General features: G+C 36.4%; 1 protein-coding gene across 1 annotated transcript; it reads left to right on the top strand.

The window, feature by feature from the left end:
- Nucleotides 1–7,889: 7,889 nt before the first annotated feature.
- LOC148926646 (bZIP transcription factor TGA10-like) lies at nucleotides 7,890–19,353 on the top strand. The gene is made up of 10 exons (XM_089059200.1): nucleotides 7,890–7,955; nucleotides 8,277–8,411; nucleotides 16,488–16,565; nucleotides 16,739–16,801; nucleotides 16,890–16,949; nucleotides 17,061–17,138; nucleotides 17,239–17,305; nucleotides 17,442–17,698; nucleotides 17,811–18,050; nucleotides 19,074–19,353. The coding sequence occupies exons 1-10, from the start codon at nucleotides 7,890–7,892 to the stop codon at nucleotides 19,221–19,223; spliced, it is 1,194 nt and encodes a 397-aa protein (XP_088915326.1). The 3' UTR covers nucleotides 19,224–19,353.
- The last annotated feature ends 335 nt before the right edge of the window (nucleotides 19,354–19,688 follow it).

Here is a 19,688-nt window from a genome sequence, read left to right as displayed (position 1 = left end):
TTTTTTTAAAATTTTTTTCATCGAAACTCCAATATTCATGAAAAAGATTCATAATCAACAATTCTATACAATCGAAAACGAGAATTAATCCTAGTACCAGCTGATACTAAAATCAAATCAGAACAACCAAATTTTTTTTCGATTGTTATGCTCGAAAAAATTGTTCACCTCAAACCCAAAATAGTTTACCATAAACAATCCTAAGCTAGAATACAGACTCATGCTAATTCCTCAACATATTCCTTTTTCTTAGCACTTGGTTTTTTCTTCAACTCTTCAATGGTGAGAGAGAGAGTGTAGGCACCTGTCAATTGGTATTTTTCTTCAACTCTTCAATTGGTTTTTCTTCATGACCTTGAGATTGCGAACAAATCCAGAAGGAAATATGGAATTCAATGGCACCTTTATAGGTCTATTGTGTTGAGAAGAGGATTGATGGCAGTAGGTTGCCGGAGATGTATGAATTAAGAGAACTGAAAGCAAAATCAAAGATCATCTTGTTTTGTTTGGGGAGACGTGCAGGGACTGCCCTGGAGGACTCGGAGCTTTAGAGCCGCTGCTGTCGAGCTCTTGACGGTGGCCAAGGCTCGGAGTTGACGAATCTGGGAGCGGTGAAAGAATTGTCGGGTCTGCAGGAGGGAGCCGACGCAGAGAGAGAGAGAGAGGATGGAGGAGGTTGTTGGTGGCGAGCCGTCACATGCCAGCGTCGACGGCGGTGCCATGGTAGTACCCTAATTCATCTCCTAATACATACACACATACATAATAATGTGTGTATGTATTAGGAGATGAATTAGGGTTTGCCGTAGGTGATCCTCTCCGGGTAATTTGCGTGAGCACAACAAAGTGTAGGAGATGATGAGGTGGAAAGTAAGTTTAGTTTTGTCAATTCAGTACCAATTCTTGGTCCACTATTTAATGCATATAGCAAATCTTACCAATTTTGAAAGGATCAAATCATGCCCAATTGGCGTGAACAATGCGGGCCACCTTCTAATTGGCCGGCTGAAAAAAATGAAATCTTGTATAGTAAACGGTCATAATTGGGCTATTTCTTGCAAGAATTGCCCAATTTAGGCAAAGTGAACACGCCCTAATATTATTAGCAGGTGGGCCAAGTCACTTTTACATAGCCACGGTTATCACACACGACTTTTTTATGGAGTATTTAGTTTACAATCATAATATAAGAAATTATTTGTTAAATCCATTAATCCAACATACAAACACAAACGTTCAATTAATTTAATTAATTAATTGATCTAGCGATTATTCAATTCATTATTTGTACATCTAGATATTTTACTAGATATAATAAATTATTTATATTTTTTTCAATAGTAAATGATGGACTTTGTACACTTTAAGAATAAAAAATTGTTTGAAACATAAAATATAAATATAAATAGAATGAATGATGGATTATACAATTTATAAATTTAGAGAAATGATTTATTATATCATGATCAAATTTATAAGTGTGTTAATTTTTAAGTTTAATAGAAGTTATATTTTATTTAAAATGTTTTATAATAAGAAAATTGCGTATTACTCCCTCCATTCCAACTAAGTTGAATCGTATTCTTTTTTGGAATGTCCCAGCCAAATTGAGTAATTTTCTTTTTTGACAAAAAAAAAATAAAAAATCAATCACTCTTACTTTATTCAATCACCTACTTTTTAACACAAATTCTTAATCTTTGTTCTCAAAAATTTTACTCAACTTAGTTGGGATGAAGAATTTTCTTTTATTATTTGAAAAAAATGAGTATGATCCACTGAAAAATTAATTAATAATTACATAAATGAAGTTAATGGTTAATTAATGTGTAATTATTAATTAATTTTTGACTGTGGTAATTTATGTAAAAGTGACTTGGCCCATTTCATACTAATATAAAAGCAAATGTGAAAAAGGAAAGAAAAGAGAATAAGAAGCGATTGGTTTTAATATTATTTTCATCCTGGTAATTGTCTCTCAAATTGCGATGCGTTTCATTTGGAAAAGTCTGCATTTTAGCCACAGCAGGCCCAGCTGTGTTTTTTAACACAGTGGTGAGAGCAGCTGGCAGGCGAGAGCTAGAAGCAATATGAATAGATGGATAAGATTAAGGTTTGCAAAAGTTGAGAAGTTAAAGGCTGCGGCCTGCGGTAATTAAATGGAAACGCCGTCGTTTTTGAAGGCACAACAGCCACCGCTGTGTTCCCACCATAGCAGGGGATCCACCCCATCTTTTCCTCCAAAAACAATTTTTATCATTTTTGCAACACATTTACCAACTTCACACACTATACACACACCAAACAAAATACTCTCTCTCCGTCCCCAAAGAATATGAACTTTGGTTTGGTCCAATTTAAATATTTGGCAAATTTAAATTTTTTATTTGGTTTGGTTCGAACGAATAAAAACAAAACAAAAAAAAATTGAATTTCTTTATAAATATTATTCTTACTATAGACACCATTCGTCCATATATAATAATTTATAGAAATATAGTCGAAATTAAGTTGAAAAAGTCAGTGAAATGTGAGTTTTACTTTTATATATTAGTTTTATAATAAAATATTAGTGAACATGAGTTAGTAGAATATGAGCTCCAATACCAAAAATAAAAGTGAAAGGTGAAAAAATCTTGCATCTGCCACAGTGTATAGTATGTGCAGTGTGTGTGCATGTGCAATGTGTGTAGTGTGAATTATATTTTTCAATTATTAAAAATTCTAAAGTTTTAGTTAGATTATAAAATCTGAAAATCATAAAATTGAGATAATATTGAATTAATATATAATACTCCCTCCATTCCGCGGTAGTAGAGTCATTTCTTTTTGGCACGAAGATTAGAAAAGAGATGTATTGTGTATTAATAAATATACAATAAAATGTAATACACCATAGTTATATGTTATCTTTATCCCATATCGAATCTTACTGTGAAATGCTTACATGTTATCTATTTCTGGTAAATGCATATATTATTAATTGTGTCTTTGCATAATATACACGCGCTGGCGAACTTTAAATTGTAACGTAAGTTGGACAACATTACTATTCAGACGCATGCGGTACATGCACGCACGCGCACACATACACACTTCACCTTCACACATAGTATATCTTTTCCATATTTAATTTGTCATAAATATATCACCTAACCTAAATTTTCCATATAATCAACATTCATGTATGATGAGTTGTGTAATAAACACTCATCAATCTTTATTCTTGTTATTATTTTTGTATACTTTAATTAATTAAAGTAAAAAAAAATGGTTGGTTTAATTTTAATTACAGGGTGATATCTTGAAGCAGCAAACCCTTCGCCAGCTGCGGCTGCATCTGACGACCCGCCAAGCCGTGCAGTGTTTTCTGGTCATCGGCGAGTACTTCAACCGCCTCTGCTCCCTCAGCACCCTCTGGCTCAACCGCACCTGCCACGACTAAAGGCGTCAATGGAAAAATTGCTCTATGGATAAAACATTTAAAACATTTGATACTGAATTTTATTTTGGTATGCATAGAAGATTCAAACTCTATTTCTTTTCAGTTATTCTGCTAGATTGGAGTGAAACTTGGAATAAGATTCAACCGAAATTTAAATTGCGATGCATAAGTAGACATATTTTTTCCTCCAAAAACAATTTTATCATTTTGCAACACATTTACCAACTTCAAACGGTATTAAAACTTTGAAGTCAGAGAAGCTTTAGAAAGCATATCCGCAACATATTGTGATCGGTTGAAACCTAATTGATCTTCTTTTTTCCTTTGTGTACAGTATGTGCAGTGGGTGTGCATGTGCAATGTGTGTGTAGTGTGAAGCAATGTGTGTATTGTAAATTCTTTTTTTCAATTATTCAAAAATTCTAATTTTAGTTTTATTATAAAATCTAAAATTTATCAAATTAAGATGATATTGAATTTATACATAATGCTCTCCATTCCGCGGTAGTAGAGTAATTTCTCTTCGGCACGGAGATTAAAAAGAGAAAAATAAATATATAATAAAATAGGAGAAAAGGAAAAGTAGAGAGGATAAAGTAATGTGAGAAAATGTGTATGATGAGAATCAAACCGTCACGCATCATATGCGCCAAGCCCGATCAAAGACCTACACTGGCCGATGACGAGGTCTATGAGAAAGAAGATGCAAGAAGCCTTGAGGAGAAATCTCGGATTGTTGACCGACGAAGCGGAAGAGGCGATCACTGATGGGTTCGAGACGTTGAATCAATATCTGACCCAAACCATCGTCGGTGACACTCACTCTGCCACCGGATGTGAGCACTTTTTTTTCGATAAAATAAAGACTCAAATCACATTTAGAATGGGTGAGCAAGTCAAAGAACAAACAATTCTAAAACAAAATAAAACCAAAAAAGGCTATAGAGCCAAAACACCTAGATTAACAAGAACGGACAAAAGGATCCAACAAAAGCTCACACAGAAAACGCACATACGCACACATACACGCGCAAGCGGGTGCGCACACACACTACGCACTTCACGCACACACACTAAAACACACATTGAGGAGGCTTGCTCAGAGTAGAGAAGCAGCAAGAAAAAACAGGCTTAAGGAAAAGGCATGTGTTTAATTTAGACACACTAAAACACACATTGGGTGGAAATGAGAATGCGGGAGAGCAAGGCCTCCCTTATACCAACATAATTCCAGGTATAATTCTTTCTTAATTGAAAAAAAATTAAGGATGAGAAAGTTTATCCCAACCCATGTGCGTGGTTGGTGAATTGTGGATGCGTGAGAAAAGTCACACATGGCGTGATACTCGAGGGTGTTGCATTAATTAATGAATTAATGAATTGATTCCGCATAATTTTTTAGGTGTGACACTACTTGATATGGAGTACGCGCAATGGCTGGAGCGTGGAGGAGCATCACCGCCTGATGGCGGAGCTGAGGGGTGCGGTCAACGAGTAACGGCAGGAGAACGAGATGTGTGTCGCCATCTGCAACTGGTTGACATAACTATGTAAAGATACTTTATGCACTTTTTCGTAATCTTTTAAATATTTAATTTGTTAAGTATATCATCTAACATAAAATTTCCTTATAGTCAACATTATTATGCACGCGCACACGCACACGCACGCGCACACGCACACGCACACGCACACGCACGCGCACGCGCACGCACACACTTCACCTTCACACACGCACTACACATACACCGTTACACACACTTTGAATTATAATTCAACTCCTTTGTTAAACGAACAATGGATTTGAAATTCAATTATAGAATTTCAATTCCAATTCCGTGTACCGAAAGGACCCTTTATAAATTTCTCAATAATTGGGGATTATATGATATAGGTGTCCTCAACTAATATTTTTTTTCCATTTTATTTGCTACAACCCCTCTCTTACTCGTGTGTGTCTCTCTCTCTCTTACTCATACCAAGAACTAAATATTTGTGGGCAAGACAAGTTTGATTGGGCCACAAATCCATGTTATAAATGATTTATTGTTTGAATCTATAATGAATGATATATTAGGTCTTAAATAGTACGGCCCATCGGATTCTCTCATTTTTGTAAAATCATTTTTTTTGGGTTCTCTGAATTTTAGACCTTTTGATCTTGTGTGACACTCCATTAGATATCCAAAATATCTCGTTTGTAATTACCTTTAAATTGAGATGTTTCAAAAACAATGAGAATAAACCATATTTACTCGAGTTATTGTGGTATAGAAATACTCAAACACAGACACAACTGATTTATTGCAAGATATCTCAGATAACTATAGATGAGGTACAATATATCAGGCTATAGAAAACCAGTTTACAAGCTGGTAAAATGGAGCTCGAAACCATCACAAAAAGAATCAGACAGACTACTCGCGAGCTACTCACCTCGAGCTAACAATGGTGCCTGTCTCTCTACAAAGACCATTTCAGTCATCAGTTACTCGCTCACATGGCCAATATACACATATCCACTTATTTACTACTCTCTCCGTCCCACTTAAGATGACACGTTTTCCTTTTTAGTTTGTCCCAACTAAGATGACACATTTCCTTTTCGGAAACTTTCTCTCTCCAATTATGTTACGAATCCAACAACCTCGGCTGCTGCAGCCGCTGCAGAGCCTTCCTCATCACCATTGACAGCGGAGGGGACGGTGATAAGGAGTGAAGACGAAGAAGAGTCATCCAAGGACGAGGAGGAGGACCTGTCGCAGACTGAGGAAGAAGAGGCAGGAACCAAGGAGAGTACAACAGTCCGGAAGTTGAGACCAATTAGACGGTCCAGTCGATAACGAATTTCTTCCGATTGTATAATCTACTTTTATCACCTAGACTTTTAATTTATCTTTTCACTAATAATTAACTATAAAATTGTACTAAATTTTATTCAACAGGTTAACTTCTGAATATTTTTCTATCATCCAAAAACCGCCATTCTCCATTTACAAAAATTACTAATTAGAAACTAGGAAAATGGTTATGGGCTCCACCAGAAATATATACGCCAGTACTAAGCTTTTTGATTTGATAGAAGCATAAAATTCTAGCCCATTTTAGGTGGGCCTCAACATATGGGCCATTAATTGCTTTCGAATCAAAAACCTTTTTTTTGCATAATTAACCATAAAACAAATAAATCAATAGTATTTGGGTATATAAATCAAGGTTCCACATTCTTAAAGAAAATAAATGTCCATTATATTAAGATCTACACACTTTTCCCAATTTTCTATCTCTTCTCGAAGAAACAAATACTTCAACTTATAAAAATTTGCCACTAAGGTACAAAATAATTGATTCCACACATTGTTCATTTTATACTAAGTGTGATAGATTTTGAGTAGACTTTAATATTTGGTCACTAAAATGATGCGCTAAGTTCATTTGGTGCAGAGTTATTAGAGCATCTCCAATGGAGGCTAGCGGGCCGGCTAGTCGATTCCCGGGCGCTGGCTGGTCCGCTAGCTGACCATTGCAACCGGCGAGTGGAAAATCGGCAAGCCGATCGGCTAGCCCACGCCGATTCGCGGGCGCTAGCAGATCCGCTGGCCGCCATTGTAGGCTCCCGATCGGCTAGCGATCGGCCAGCGCCATTTTTTTTAATTTTCGAAACTCTATATATACGCGATCTGCACGTCATTTTCATTCGCACCACTTGTTTTAACGAGTTTCTCTCTCTCTTAATTTCTGTACAAGAGCAATAACGCGAAATGGAGAACAACAACGATTCTACTCCAGTGCCTCCAGTGACAAGCAGGGAGGTGAATGGGGTCCGATGGGCGGTACTACAATATGTACCCTTGGCCGCAGATGATGTCGGGGATGGCAGCCGGGGATGCAGGGGATGGGGGGTGGGGGGAGGGGGGAAGACAATGTCTATTGCCCCAGTCTTGACTTTTTGATTGCTTCTTCCCACACATCGAGCGGAGACGCAATTCACTGGGCATGAAACTTTCTCCTTAGAGGAGTTGGGGATAGATCTCGAGGATGCGGACTCTCCCATTCAAACAGGGGGAGTAGGTCGGGGTCAGGGTCGGGGCGCACCGAAGAAGAAGAGGGGCAAGGGCAAAGGGGTGGTCGGCGAGTCGTCGCAGCCGGCTGATGACGCCAGTTCGGCTAAGGTACGGAGGAAGTGGACGGATGACGAGAACGTCGCGATGTGCAAGGCTTGAGTGTGTGTTTGCGATGATCCCCTCCATTCGAACAATCAGAGGGTGTGGGCTAAAATAGCAGCAGCCTACAAGACATTTTGCCCGAAGGGGAAGCCACACAGCGGGGAGGAGTGCCGAAAGCAGTGGGACCGAATCAGGGCTACGTCTCCCGATTTGCGGGCTTGTACGCCAACCACCTCTGCATGAAGACTAGTGGCCAAACTGACGATGATGTGAGGAGAATGGCGGAGGCCGCCTTCCCCTTGACGGGGGTTTATAAGGAGTTCTCCTACTGGAACTGCTATGAGGTGCTGATGGATTCCATCTGAGAATTTCGAGTGGGTGTCGATGCTGGCTGGCCAAAGAAGCAGCGGCTGAACCTCGCCGGTGATTACAGCAGTAGCGGTGGTTCCCACGAGCTCCCCGACGATGCTCAGGAGTTCCCGTCCCCTCCATAGTTTACTCGCCGCACTCGCCTGGTTGGTCAAAAGAGGGCGCAACGGGGAGCTAGGGGAGTCACCCACGGGTCCCAGGAGGCCCAGTCGGCATCCCCCCTACTGTTCATTCGTTAGCCGAGCTCTCCCGCCTCGCGCATCAACAAACGCAGGTGAACATGTGGAAAATCATAGGTGAATGGAAGGCCTGACCCTGTGGTGAAGGGGCTTGTTTTTGACCTCCTCCAGAGTATGCGGGCCGATTTGGCTAGCGTACGTAGAGAGGCGGGAGATGCCGGGGACTCAGATGCGGCAGATTTGGGGTCCCAGGTAGCGGTGACGGCGGCGACAAGGAGTGAGGCGGGGCTCGTGTGTGGAAGCAGGAGGGTTTTTTTTTATATAATTATGTAAATATTTTTTAATGTACATTTTTTTAATTTAAATAAAATTATTGCATTTTCCCGTATCTGTGTCGTAAATTTAATTCCGTATTTTTCGTGATTGTAATTTATTTGTTTTTTATAATTTTGTTTATTATGGCTAGTCCTAGTGCTAGTCCAATTTCTTGTCCTGATGATGTGACAGGCAGTTTCTAGCCCTAGATGATGTGGCAGGAGGAGTTTTTGGCTAAGCTATTACTAGCCTATTGCTAGTTCAGGAGCCATTGGAGATGCTATTAAGGTACTGCACTTAATTCAGTTTTTTTTTTTAATTATGGTATAATACAATTCATTAATATTTATATTTTTTTCATTATGAAGACACACATAGTTCATCTTACATAGCTTCGTGAAGTTAGAGATCAAATTGAACATATGAATATAATTTAGCATGGCCTTGCACTAAAAATCATAAATCTCTTTCGGTGATTTTTTATTTATTATAATTAGGGATTTGTTATTTTTTTACAATTCTCTTTCTTTATATATATAGGTCCAAACAAGATCTATGTTTACAGTCCATTTTCCATCCTTATCTCTTGGCGAATCTTTATTAAAACAGATTTCATCATTTTTGCCATATAAAATGCCCCATTTCTATTTTTGGCATGAGATTGAACTCATTCTCCACTAATATAGTATTTCAATAATTTATTCTTGTCATTCTTTTAATGCATCAATTATGCATTAAAATTCGTATCATCTTACGTATTTCTATTTTTGTTAGACGAAGTGAGTATATTGTATTAACATGAGATATTAAAGTGATAAAAATGCATGTGAAAAAGTATCCCATTTTAAACGGAAAATGATGAATGAGAAGTGATGACATTCATTTTATAGATAAAGAGATTGAAAAGAAGAGAGAAATATTTATATTTTATACAAAGAAAATTTTCTTTATATTTAATTTTTATTATAATTTTTTATATTTCAAAGCAAAAGTATCCGGATTATTTTAAAGCGAGAATTGTTACCAAAACAACACGACTCTTGATCGCATAGATTATTGTATGTGAGTGATAGTTTCCCTAGTGCCGACCCTTAACTCTCAAAAACATATTTTCTTGGTCCCGTCATAATTGATATGCTTTCCTTATACACAAAATTTAAAAAATTGATATTTAAAGAGTTTAATGGAGGGAGGGTAAATAATGAGAGAATTACGAGTAGAGGAATAAAGAGATAATAAAGTAGGTGGGAGAATAAAGTTACTCTCTCCATTCACTATAAGTGAGTCGTATTCCCTTTTTAAGTAAGTCGTTTCCCTTTTAGCAAAAGACAACACATTTACTCTCTCTTACTATATTTCCTCTCTCATACTTTATTCTCTCTCCTTTATTTTATTCTTTTTTCATCTCTCTACTTTATTCTCACTCCCTTATTTTATTCTTTTTCATATCTCTACATTATTCTCACTCCACTTAACTCATCAAACATTATTTTCTTAAATCTTGTGCCTATAAGTATTATTTTTCGCTAAAAAGGAAATGACTCATTTTAGGTGGAACATCCCAAAAAGGAAAGTAATTCGATTAGAGTGGGACGAAAGGAGTACACGGCAATGAGTTAATTATTTAATACTTTGAATGAACTACAAAAATAATATTTGACAATATGATTTGCATGTAGATCATTATCCGTAATGAATTTTATTAGCATAGATAGATCCTTAACAAACACTCCAAAAAATACTACTCCATTTACCAACAGCCAATTTTCGCTACTAATTGTCATAATTTCACTAGTAAAAATGGTTAGCAACGGATTAGCAAAAGATTTATACAATTGTTCATTTGGTCATTGTTAAAATTTAGCAACATACTCCCTTCGTCCCACTCTAAGTACCACATTTTTCCTTTAAGGATGTCTATTCTAAATATCATATTTCTAAATATAGAAACATCACTCTTTCTACCTTTTCCTTCTCTCTTACATTGTTCAATCCACCAAAAAATGTCCCATTTTGTCATTTTCGTCCGTCCACCAATAAATGTCTCATTTGTTTTTTTTACCACTTTTGGTAATGGACTCCACATTCCACTAATTTTATTTCACTCACATTTCACTATAAAACTAATATATAAAAGTAGCACCCACCTTACACTAACATTTTCCAGTCACTTTCTATTATATTTCTTACAACCCATGCCCGATCAAATTGGTCTTGTATTGGTGAATGGAGGGAGTACTATATAAAATTTTGTGCCAAACTAGACATGCTCCACTTAGAGTGGGACGGATGAAGAATTAAATTATGCTACTAAAATTTCAGGGAGTAACTTAGCAACAGATCAAGTCAGTTGATAATTAAGCTCGGATGAAGAGAGGAAATGAAAATTCACTCCAAATCGTTTCTAGTCTATAGAGTTCTTCGCCTAGTAGCCTGCTGAGTTCGTCGTCTATGAACCCATCGTTCCGATGGTTCGAACTGTCCATCTAGAATGTCTCTCGTGGTTTGTTGAAGGTGACCTGTCTCTCCAGAACATTGTCAGCGAGACCAGTGGCGGATTCAGGATTTTTAATTCGGGGGTACGACCTTTATATTGATTTAGAGCATTAAAATTCGATCGATCATTTTTCTTTCGTTTTATTAGTTGTGAATATCTTATATCAATATTTTTATTAATTATGAATAAATTATATATATAAATACATAAAATTATAGTAACTATTCCTTCCGTTTCAAGGAAGATGACTCAATCCTCGAGTGACACGGGAATTTATGCAAATTTATTTTTTGTGTGAAGCGAAGATAGTAAGGTAAGAGAGAGAATAAAATGAAGATAAGAGTGTTCTATTTGTAATAATGGATCATATTGGTTGAGACAAACTAAAAAGGAAAGTCATCTTTAATGGGACGGGGGAAGTACAAAATTGATAGACATAATAGCTATGAAATAGAAAGAAAAAATAATAATAAATGAAATGAAATAGAAAGAAAAAATAATAATATATGGAATGAAATAGAAAGAAAAAATAAACATAATGGAGCAAAATACCTATATCAAAGCATAAATAAAAAAGGAGCAAACTTAAATAGCAAAGCATAAATAAAAAAGATCAAACTTCGATAGTAGAATGCACCATCGCTGGGAATCGTACACGGATCCTTAACAACACTACGTACGTTCCTACCACTAAGCTAGACTAAGCTGATTGTTATTTTCTAAGCAATATATAATAAAGACAGAAAATACTAAGTATTTTTTATATATATAAATTGTTGATGTTGTTGCATTGATCTCTCTGTTTCCCCCCTTCACGTCGATGGCTTGGGGACAAGCTTGAGTGAAGTGGGAGGGGGAGAGGAGTCAATGCATGTATTTTTCCGCATGATAAGAGTCTTTAGGTCTAGTTTTGTTGTGTCGCATGAACCAGTGAATATAATACGGCATGATCCTCTTAGTGAAAGTAATCGAAAATACGAGGTATTTCAACTTAGAAGCCTTTTCCTTTAATAAGCCAAGTCAATCTGAGTGAAGCGAGAACGATAGAGGATGTCTTTACTTACTTAGTTGTGAAGTCCTACTATAATAGCGAGTTATAAGCCTTAAATAACTTCGAGCTAACACATGTTAAAGGGCCGCCACTAAATGCTTAGGGAGAAGAGTTGTAAAGGAGAAAAAATAGGGGGATTGGGTTATGAAGGTATAAGCTGGACGAAGTCCAGGGTAAGGTGTTATAAGCTGGACGAAGTCCAGAAGAGAGGAGGAAAATGGAGGAATAAGCTGGACAAAGTCCAAAGGAAAAAAAAAGAGGGAAGCAAAAAACAAAAAAAAAAAAAAAAAAGAAGGAGAAAATATATAAAAAAAAAAGATATAAAAGGAAGGAGGAATAAGCTGGACGAAGTCCAGGGGGAGTTGTTTAAAGGGCAGGAACAATAATAACCTGACCTAGGAAAAAAAGGAGGAACTCTCATAACCCGACGCTTCAGTTGTGTGACAATAACTTAAGAGAGAATCGATCCTAACATCCCTGGTGAGGAATGAGTGATCGAGTGAATCCAATAATTGGGTAAGTAAAAGGCTATCTTGACGAACTGACAGATTGGCTAGGTAGAGGAAGAGAAAGGGCCTATTTGGAGGAGTGCAGCCTGTTGGATTGACCTTAATCTTGTGGGGATAGTTGCCTAAAAGTTGAAGCTAGCTCATGCATATGTGTTTATGTGTTTATGTTGTATGTTTTTCTTTAAGTGTTTTAGTTTCAAATTGTGTCTAGGTCTAGGAGTCTGTCTAGAGTCTAAAGAGGCGGTCAGGGGATAACCTTGCTTGAAATTCGCCTTATTCTTTTTCTTGTCTTTGTACTTGAGGACAAGTATGGTTTAAGTGTGAGCAGTTTGATAAGGCTAATTTCATGCATCGGTTATATAGTGAAAAGCATTACATTTTGCTGGGTCTAACACGGTTTCTAAGTCAGGTGTGTGACAGAATCGCTAGATCCAGGAGATGCTGGAGGAAACAGTCTAGCGAAGAAATGAAGTAGAAATGAGCAGGAAAGAAGGCTAGAAGAAGGGAGTCAATAGCTGAGGGCAACAAAGTCTATCTATACCTCGCTAGGCCTCACTTCAACGCTTACAAATAGAGGAGCATGCAACACACAAGATATCACTTTTTTTCGTTCACTCTTAGCTCACACACAACACACACTTGGGAAATGGGAGTTCTGGGGTAGTTTTAGGTTTCAAGGGGTCAATTCTTCAGAGAAATTCTGTCGAAACACCGTCCACGTGAGGGCGAAGAAACAATCTACTTAATTTCAGTTCTTTTGCACTCTATTTCGTCGAACTTCACTTTTGGAAGTCGATTTGGCTGTTGATGTTGCTGATGATCTATGCATTTCTTAGTTTCCGTTATATTTGTGTTATTTCGTGTTGATCTACGTTGATCCTGCTGTTAAGAGTTTTATTTCGGCAAGTTGCATGTTGATCTCTGTTTTTTCTTTGTTACTTTGGTGCTCGATCTGGGAATTTGGCTGTAGATCTGTGGTGTTGTTGTTGATTGAAGGTTATTAGTTGAATCTGAAGTTATGAAATGTTTCTTTTGGCTGGAGTTTGTGTTGGATGCTTAGATCCGAAGTGGATTTAGCGTCCGAGGTTGGATCTGAACAGGGGAAGTCGAGTTGTGCATGGATTTTGAGTTTTCTATTGCTTTCTGTTTTACTTCGTCTAGCATCCGCAGATCTGTTTAGTTCTTAATTGTTCTTCATTAAAATTGTTAAAATCCAGTCTGCTCTGTTCCGATTTCGCTCATGCTGTTTTCTTCTGAGTTTTTATGCAAATTGGTTGGAGAAGATGATGTCGCTGTTAGTTAATACCTTAGTTAGTTGTTTTTTTCCAGCTTTTCGTCCATACTCTGCTTTTTCAGTTATGGTCCCCACCGTCAGATTATTTCCCAGATCTAGGTAATTAGAATAGTTTCTCAGATCTAGTGATTGTTCGGTTCTAGTTTACGTGCATGCTTTTGTTATTTCGCCTAGATCTAGCTGTTAGCGTAGCAATTCAAAGTTCCAAGTTTAAGTTTAATTTCTTCAACCCAAAAAAATGCGTGGCAGCAGCCAACCCAAAAACAATTCCCAAATCCTTGAGCATGATTATTACGCATCCATCTCTGTGGGATCGATCCCTACTTCCCTGTGCTAGGTTTTAGTAAAGTGGTTGAGGGTTTTTTGAAGAAGTGCTCTGTGTGTCTGACGACCAGGATTTTTCAACGACCAGTGAGTTCCTAGACCGAGTGATCTAGCGGATTTGCTGGATCTAGGAAACCTGTTATTTCTTTCTGTGCACATAGTGACTACCCACACACTAGTTGTGTCGTCTTCAGTACCCTTGGCCGCAGATGATGTTGGGGATGGCAGCCGGGGATGCAGGGGATGGGGGGGAGGGCAATGTCTATCGCCTCAGTCTTGACTTTTTGACTACTTCTTCCCACAACATCTCCAATGGTCCTTAAGTTCGTGCTTCGCGTATCCAACGGTCCATTTAGGTGGATAACAATATGAAATTCTTTCGGTAGTGATATATATACCGAAACTTCCGGTATGGTAACGGTATGAAATTCTTTCATACCGGTATTTTAGGTACAATATATGATACAACATTTCCGTATCGACCCAGTCCTAGACACACTTTTCTTTTTAGTTTGTCCCAACTATGATGACACATTTCTATTTTTGGAAAATTTATCTCTCTCCAATTAATACACTCAATCACTTTTTTCCTCTCCAATTCAACTCTCTCTCTCCATTTATTACTTACATCCATCTTTTCTCTCTCTAATTAAACCGATAAACCAACAATTCCTAAAATCTGCCGGCTATGAAATGTATCTTAGCCGGGCCAGACGGAGTATATTAGAAACATATAGAAAAGAGAAACAAAATACACACATAACATACATGAATTTCTAGTGACAAAAAACTATACCAACATGGCATCTATTTATCAGACTTCTTATCTCCACACTCCCAAATAAATAAACTTAAACCATTTTTTTAAGAGAGAGGGTGTGAAATTAAATGGAATTGTATGAAAGTTGAATTTGGGAAATGAAAATCTTCTTTCTTATAGAGAAAAGCTTAAATAGGGTTTGTCTTTTCTCTTTGCATTCAATTCATTTTCCCATTTTTTATACCATCCTCCTCTCTTTTGATTACTCCATAACTGCCTCTCACTCTCTTTCTAAATTTCATTTGTCTCTATCTACATTATGTTGAGCTCCAATTTCTCTATAAAATGAGAACAAAATACTAGGTTTTGAGCAACCAAGAAAAGAAAGAGTTCCCTCTCTATCTCTCTCTAGACCTCATCTCTCTCTCTAGATCCCATCTCTCTCTCTTCCCCTCTCATGGCTTCAAACAAAGTCAGTAGCAACGAGCTTCATCACTCTCACTCTGCACAAATAGCTCAACATCTTCAGATGCAACACGATAATCAAATCAATCATCATCATCATCATCATCAAAATCTATATAATAATTCCATGTTTTCATTTGGGATGATGCCATCATCCTCATCAGCCATACCCTTCAATAGGTAAGCAACTTGGGCCTTTTTTTTTTCTAATTTATTTTTCTAATATATATTTTAATTAAGCATGATTTGTTGATGTGGAATATTTTGCAGAAGCAAAGAATCCGGCGCTTACGAATCAGGCTATTTGGATCAAACTCCCTGTCAATACGGTTACCTCAACGGCCAAGATCCATCTTCGTCTCAAGATCAACGTCGTAAACATTCATATACACCTATATCAATTTTATTTCTTTTTGAGATTTTACAAAATCAAAATTTTTCTTTAGATTTCTAGAGATTCTGATTCTTCATGAGAGAAATATTTTTCATTTGAAGCCACTATGTTTTTATTTTCTCAAATTCTGAAATGTGATTTTTTTGCTAACTTTTTTCATGTACAACCAATATTTGGTTTCAATTTGTTTAGCCTTTTTAATAAAAAATTATTGTCCGATTTTAATTTAATTGGCTAATTTACATTCAATTAAATTAATTTGTGTCTGAATTTATGCAGAGATGAACCGGCACACTCTCAGCATTATCCCTTCTCAGGCCCTGCATGGTGAACCAATTTTTACGGTAATTAGAATTTAAAAAAAAACATTTTCTTACTCCCTCCGTATTAAAAGAATAGAAACATTTGAAACGGCACGAGGTTTTATGTACAATTGGTAAAGTAAGTGATAAAAATTAGTAAAGTAAGAGAGAGAAAAATAAAAATGAGTAAAGTAAGAGAGAAGAAGAGAAAAAGTATAGAAAATAGAGTTAATGGATTGTGGGGTCCATGTCCTAAAATAGAAAGATTCTAAAGTTTATATTTTTAAAGAACGGCCCAAAATGAAAATAATTGCTATTTTTAAAAAATGAGGGAGTATTTTCATTATTGGCTTGTTTAAACTCTCGATTTATGATAATGGGGTTTCTCCGAATCAATTAATCTTGTGTTTTTGGTAGGGAAGCAGTGGTTCGCAAACACCATTTGAGGCATCTAACCCTAGAAATGATGTTCAAGAATCTGCCAGCGTAGTTCAGGTTATGATATTAAATTACTGTATTAATTAAATATAAAAAATGGCTATTTTTAATAAATCTAAATGATTCCCCATTAACTACTGTTGATATTTAAGTATATAAGTGAAATTTTGTGCTTGGAATAATTAATTTCTTTATTTTGATTATTTTTATTTTAAATTATTTAATTTCAGCGTGGGATAAACTACCAAAGGCCTACTGTAGAGCAAGATGCTCAAAAGTCAACTGATCTAAAGGTATTTTCGCTTAATATTTTACACAGTAAGTTTTTTAAAAATTATTAAATATGTTTTTTCGTGAAATGATTTGTTTTTGGAAATACAGACATTGAGTAGGCTTGCTAAGAACAGAGAAGCAGCAAGAAAAAGCAGGCTTAAGAAAAAGGCATGTTTTTAGTTAGACAAAACAATAAGAAATTTAGTTTCATTTTTTATTAATTAACTAATCTATGATAAAATATATAATTTCTTTCATCTTTGTTTATTATTAATGCAGGCTCATGTTCAAGACTTGGAGTCCAAAAAAATAGAGCTAGATCAGTTAAAGCTGAAAATTCAAAATGCTGGAGCACAAGTAGTCATATTTAATTTGAATTAATTTAACTATATTTCTCTTAAATCCAAATCCCATATATAGCTAAAAAGATTCTCCAAATGTACATTTTTTGCTATAGGAAATTTTATTGGGTGGGAATGAGAATGCGGGAGAGCAAGACCTCCCTTGCACCAACATAATTTCGGGTACAATTCTTTCTTAATTAAAAAAAATTAAGGATGAGGAAATTTATCCCAACCCATGTGCGTGGTTGGTGAAAAGTCGCAAGGCGTGATATTTGAGGGCGTTACATTAATTAAAGAATTAATGAATTGATTCCAGGCGCGGCACAATTTGATATGGAGTACGCGCAATGGCTGGAGGTGCACCATTGCCTGACGGTGGAACTGAGGTACTGGCCAGAGAACGAGCTAGGTAACGTCATCGACAACTGGTTGGCCCACTACGACCAGATCGTGAGCCTCAAGAGCAAGGCCGTCCAGGACGATGTCTTCCACGTCTTCTCCGGAATGTGGAAGGCACCGGCAGAGCGGTGCTTTATGTGGATGGGCGGTTTCCGGCCGTCAGTGGTCATCAAGGTACAAGAAACCCTAAATTCAAAAAACCCTAAAATCAGAAAATCCCTAAAATCAGAAAATCCCTAAATTGAAATTTTTAGAAGATAGAAAATTGAATCAATCTCTCAATCAGATAGCGCTGGATGAGGTGGAGGGCTTGACGGAGCAGCAACGGGTGGCGCTTTGTGGATTGCAGCGGTCGGCCGAAGAAGATGAAGAGGCGATTACTGATGGGTTCGAGACGTTGGATCGATCTCTGACCAAAACCATCGTCGGTGGCACTCTCACTATGCCACCAAATCTGAACGATTACATGACACAAATGTCTATTGCCACTAAACAAGTCTCTGCTCTCCAAGGCGTTGTCACACGGGTAATTATTTTTTTTGATAATTAAATTTAGTATTATTGTTTATACAGAGTGGATTTTCTAATTAAACAACATTTTCCTTGAATAATGTTTAATTAAACATTTAGTTCCCTTGGTCAGCAGAAAAATTCCATGGCTTAATTAAGTTAATTATTATATATATTGAATTGATGATGCATATGTTGCTTTATTTCACTGTATAAAAATGGGAAAAAAATGTCAGTGTTCGGATTTGTAACATCTACTATAGTATGTACATGTGTGTGTTTATGTTCAAAAATATTTCACTAGTACCACTAATATATATGTGGATACAATTTGAAGATGTAAATATCACTAATCTTTGACATAAAAATACAGTGAAAAAGTTCACCCAACTATAGGTTCTTGTATATCTTCAATTTGTTTGAATATGAGTGATAAAATATTGCTAAGATTTATATTTTAAATTAATATATATTAGACCGCGTTAAATTTCATATTATCCCATATCGAATCTTACTATGCTTACCTGTTATCTATTTCTGGTAAATGCATTTATTATTAATTGCTTCTTTAATTTGCATGATATACACGCGTTAGCGAACTTTAAATTGTAACATAAGTTGGACGAGTCATATATATTCCATTTTATCTCTAGTTAGGAATCTTTATAGAATTCTTAACAGAAAAAAGATGCCATCAAATAACAAAAATAAAAATGTCCACCATCCCTTTCAAAGTATTACTCCGTGTGTCTTATAAAAATAGACTAGTTTCTCTTTCTCTGTTACTTAACTAATCACACATTAAAACTCGTATTATTTAGAGTTATACTATTAGTAAATAAATAATAATTTATGTACATAAATATTTTTTCCCTTTTATCTATTCCATATTTTATTTATCATAAATATATCACCTAACCTAAACTTTCCATATAGTCAACATTCATGTATGATGAGTTGTGTAATAGACACTCATTAATCTTTATTCTTGTTATAATTACTTAAAGTAAAAAAATGGTTGATTTATGTTTAACTTCAGGGTGATATCTTGAGGCAGCAAACCCTTCGCCACCTACCTCTGCATCTGACGAACCGCCAAGCCGCTCAGTGTTTTCTGGTCATCGACGAGTACTTCAACCGTCTCCGCTCCCTCAGCACCCTCTGGCTCAACCGCACCCGCCACGACTAAAGGCGGCAATGGAGAAATTGCTTTACATATGGAAAAAACATTTGATAACGAATAATATTCTTTTTGAATTTTGTTTTGGTATGCTAGCAGATTCCAACTCTATTTTATTTTTCAGATATTCTGTTAGACATTTTTTTTGGAGTAAAACTTGGAATAAAATTGAACGGAAATCTAAATTGCAAGATGCATAAGCTAGACATATCTTTTCCAGGGTGGATCCCCTGCTGTGGTAGGAAACACAGTAGGGGCGGATGTGCCTTCAAAGGATGGCGTTTCCATTTAATTACTGTAGCCTTTACCTTTTGGGGAAGGATCTTCTGCTGCATTAAAAAACTCAACAGGCAGCAGGCTAAAACGCATACTTTTCCAAATGAAACGCAGCCCAATTTTAGAGAGACAATTATCAGGATGGAAATAATATTAAAACCAGTCACTTCTTATCTTTCTTTCTTTTTCACATTTCCT

The sequence above is a fragment of the Salvia hispanica genome, chromosome 5 (assembly GCF_029641045.1).
Source record: "Salvia hispanica isolate PSC_SH4W2 chromosome 5, Shi_PSC_v1, whole genome shotgun sequence".
NCBI classification, from domain to species: domain Eukaryota; kingdom Viridiplantae; phylum Streptophyta; class Magnoliopsida; order Lamiales; family Lamiaceae; genus Salvia; species Salvia hispanica.
This window is presented reverse-complemented; position numbering and strand designations above follow the sequence as displayed.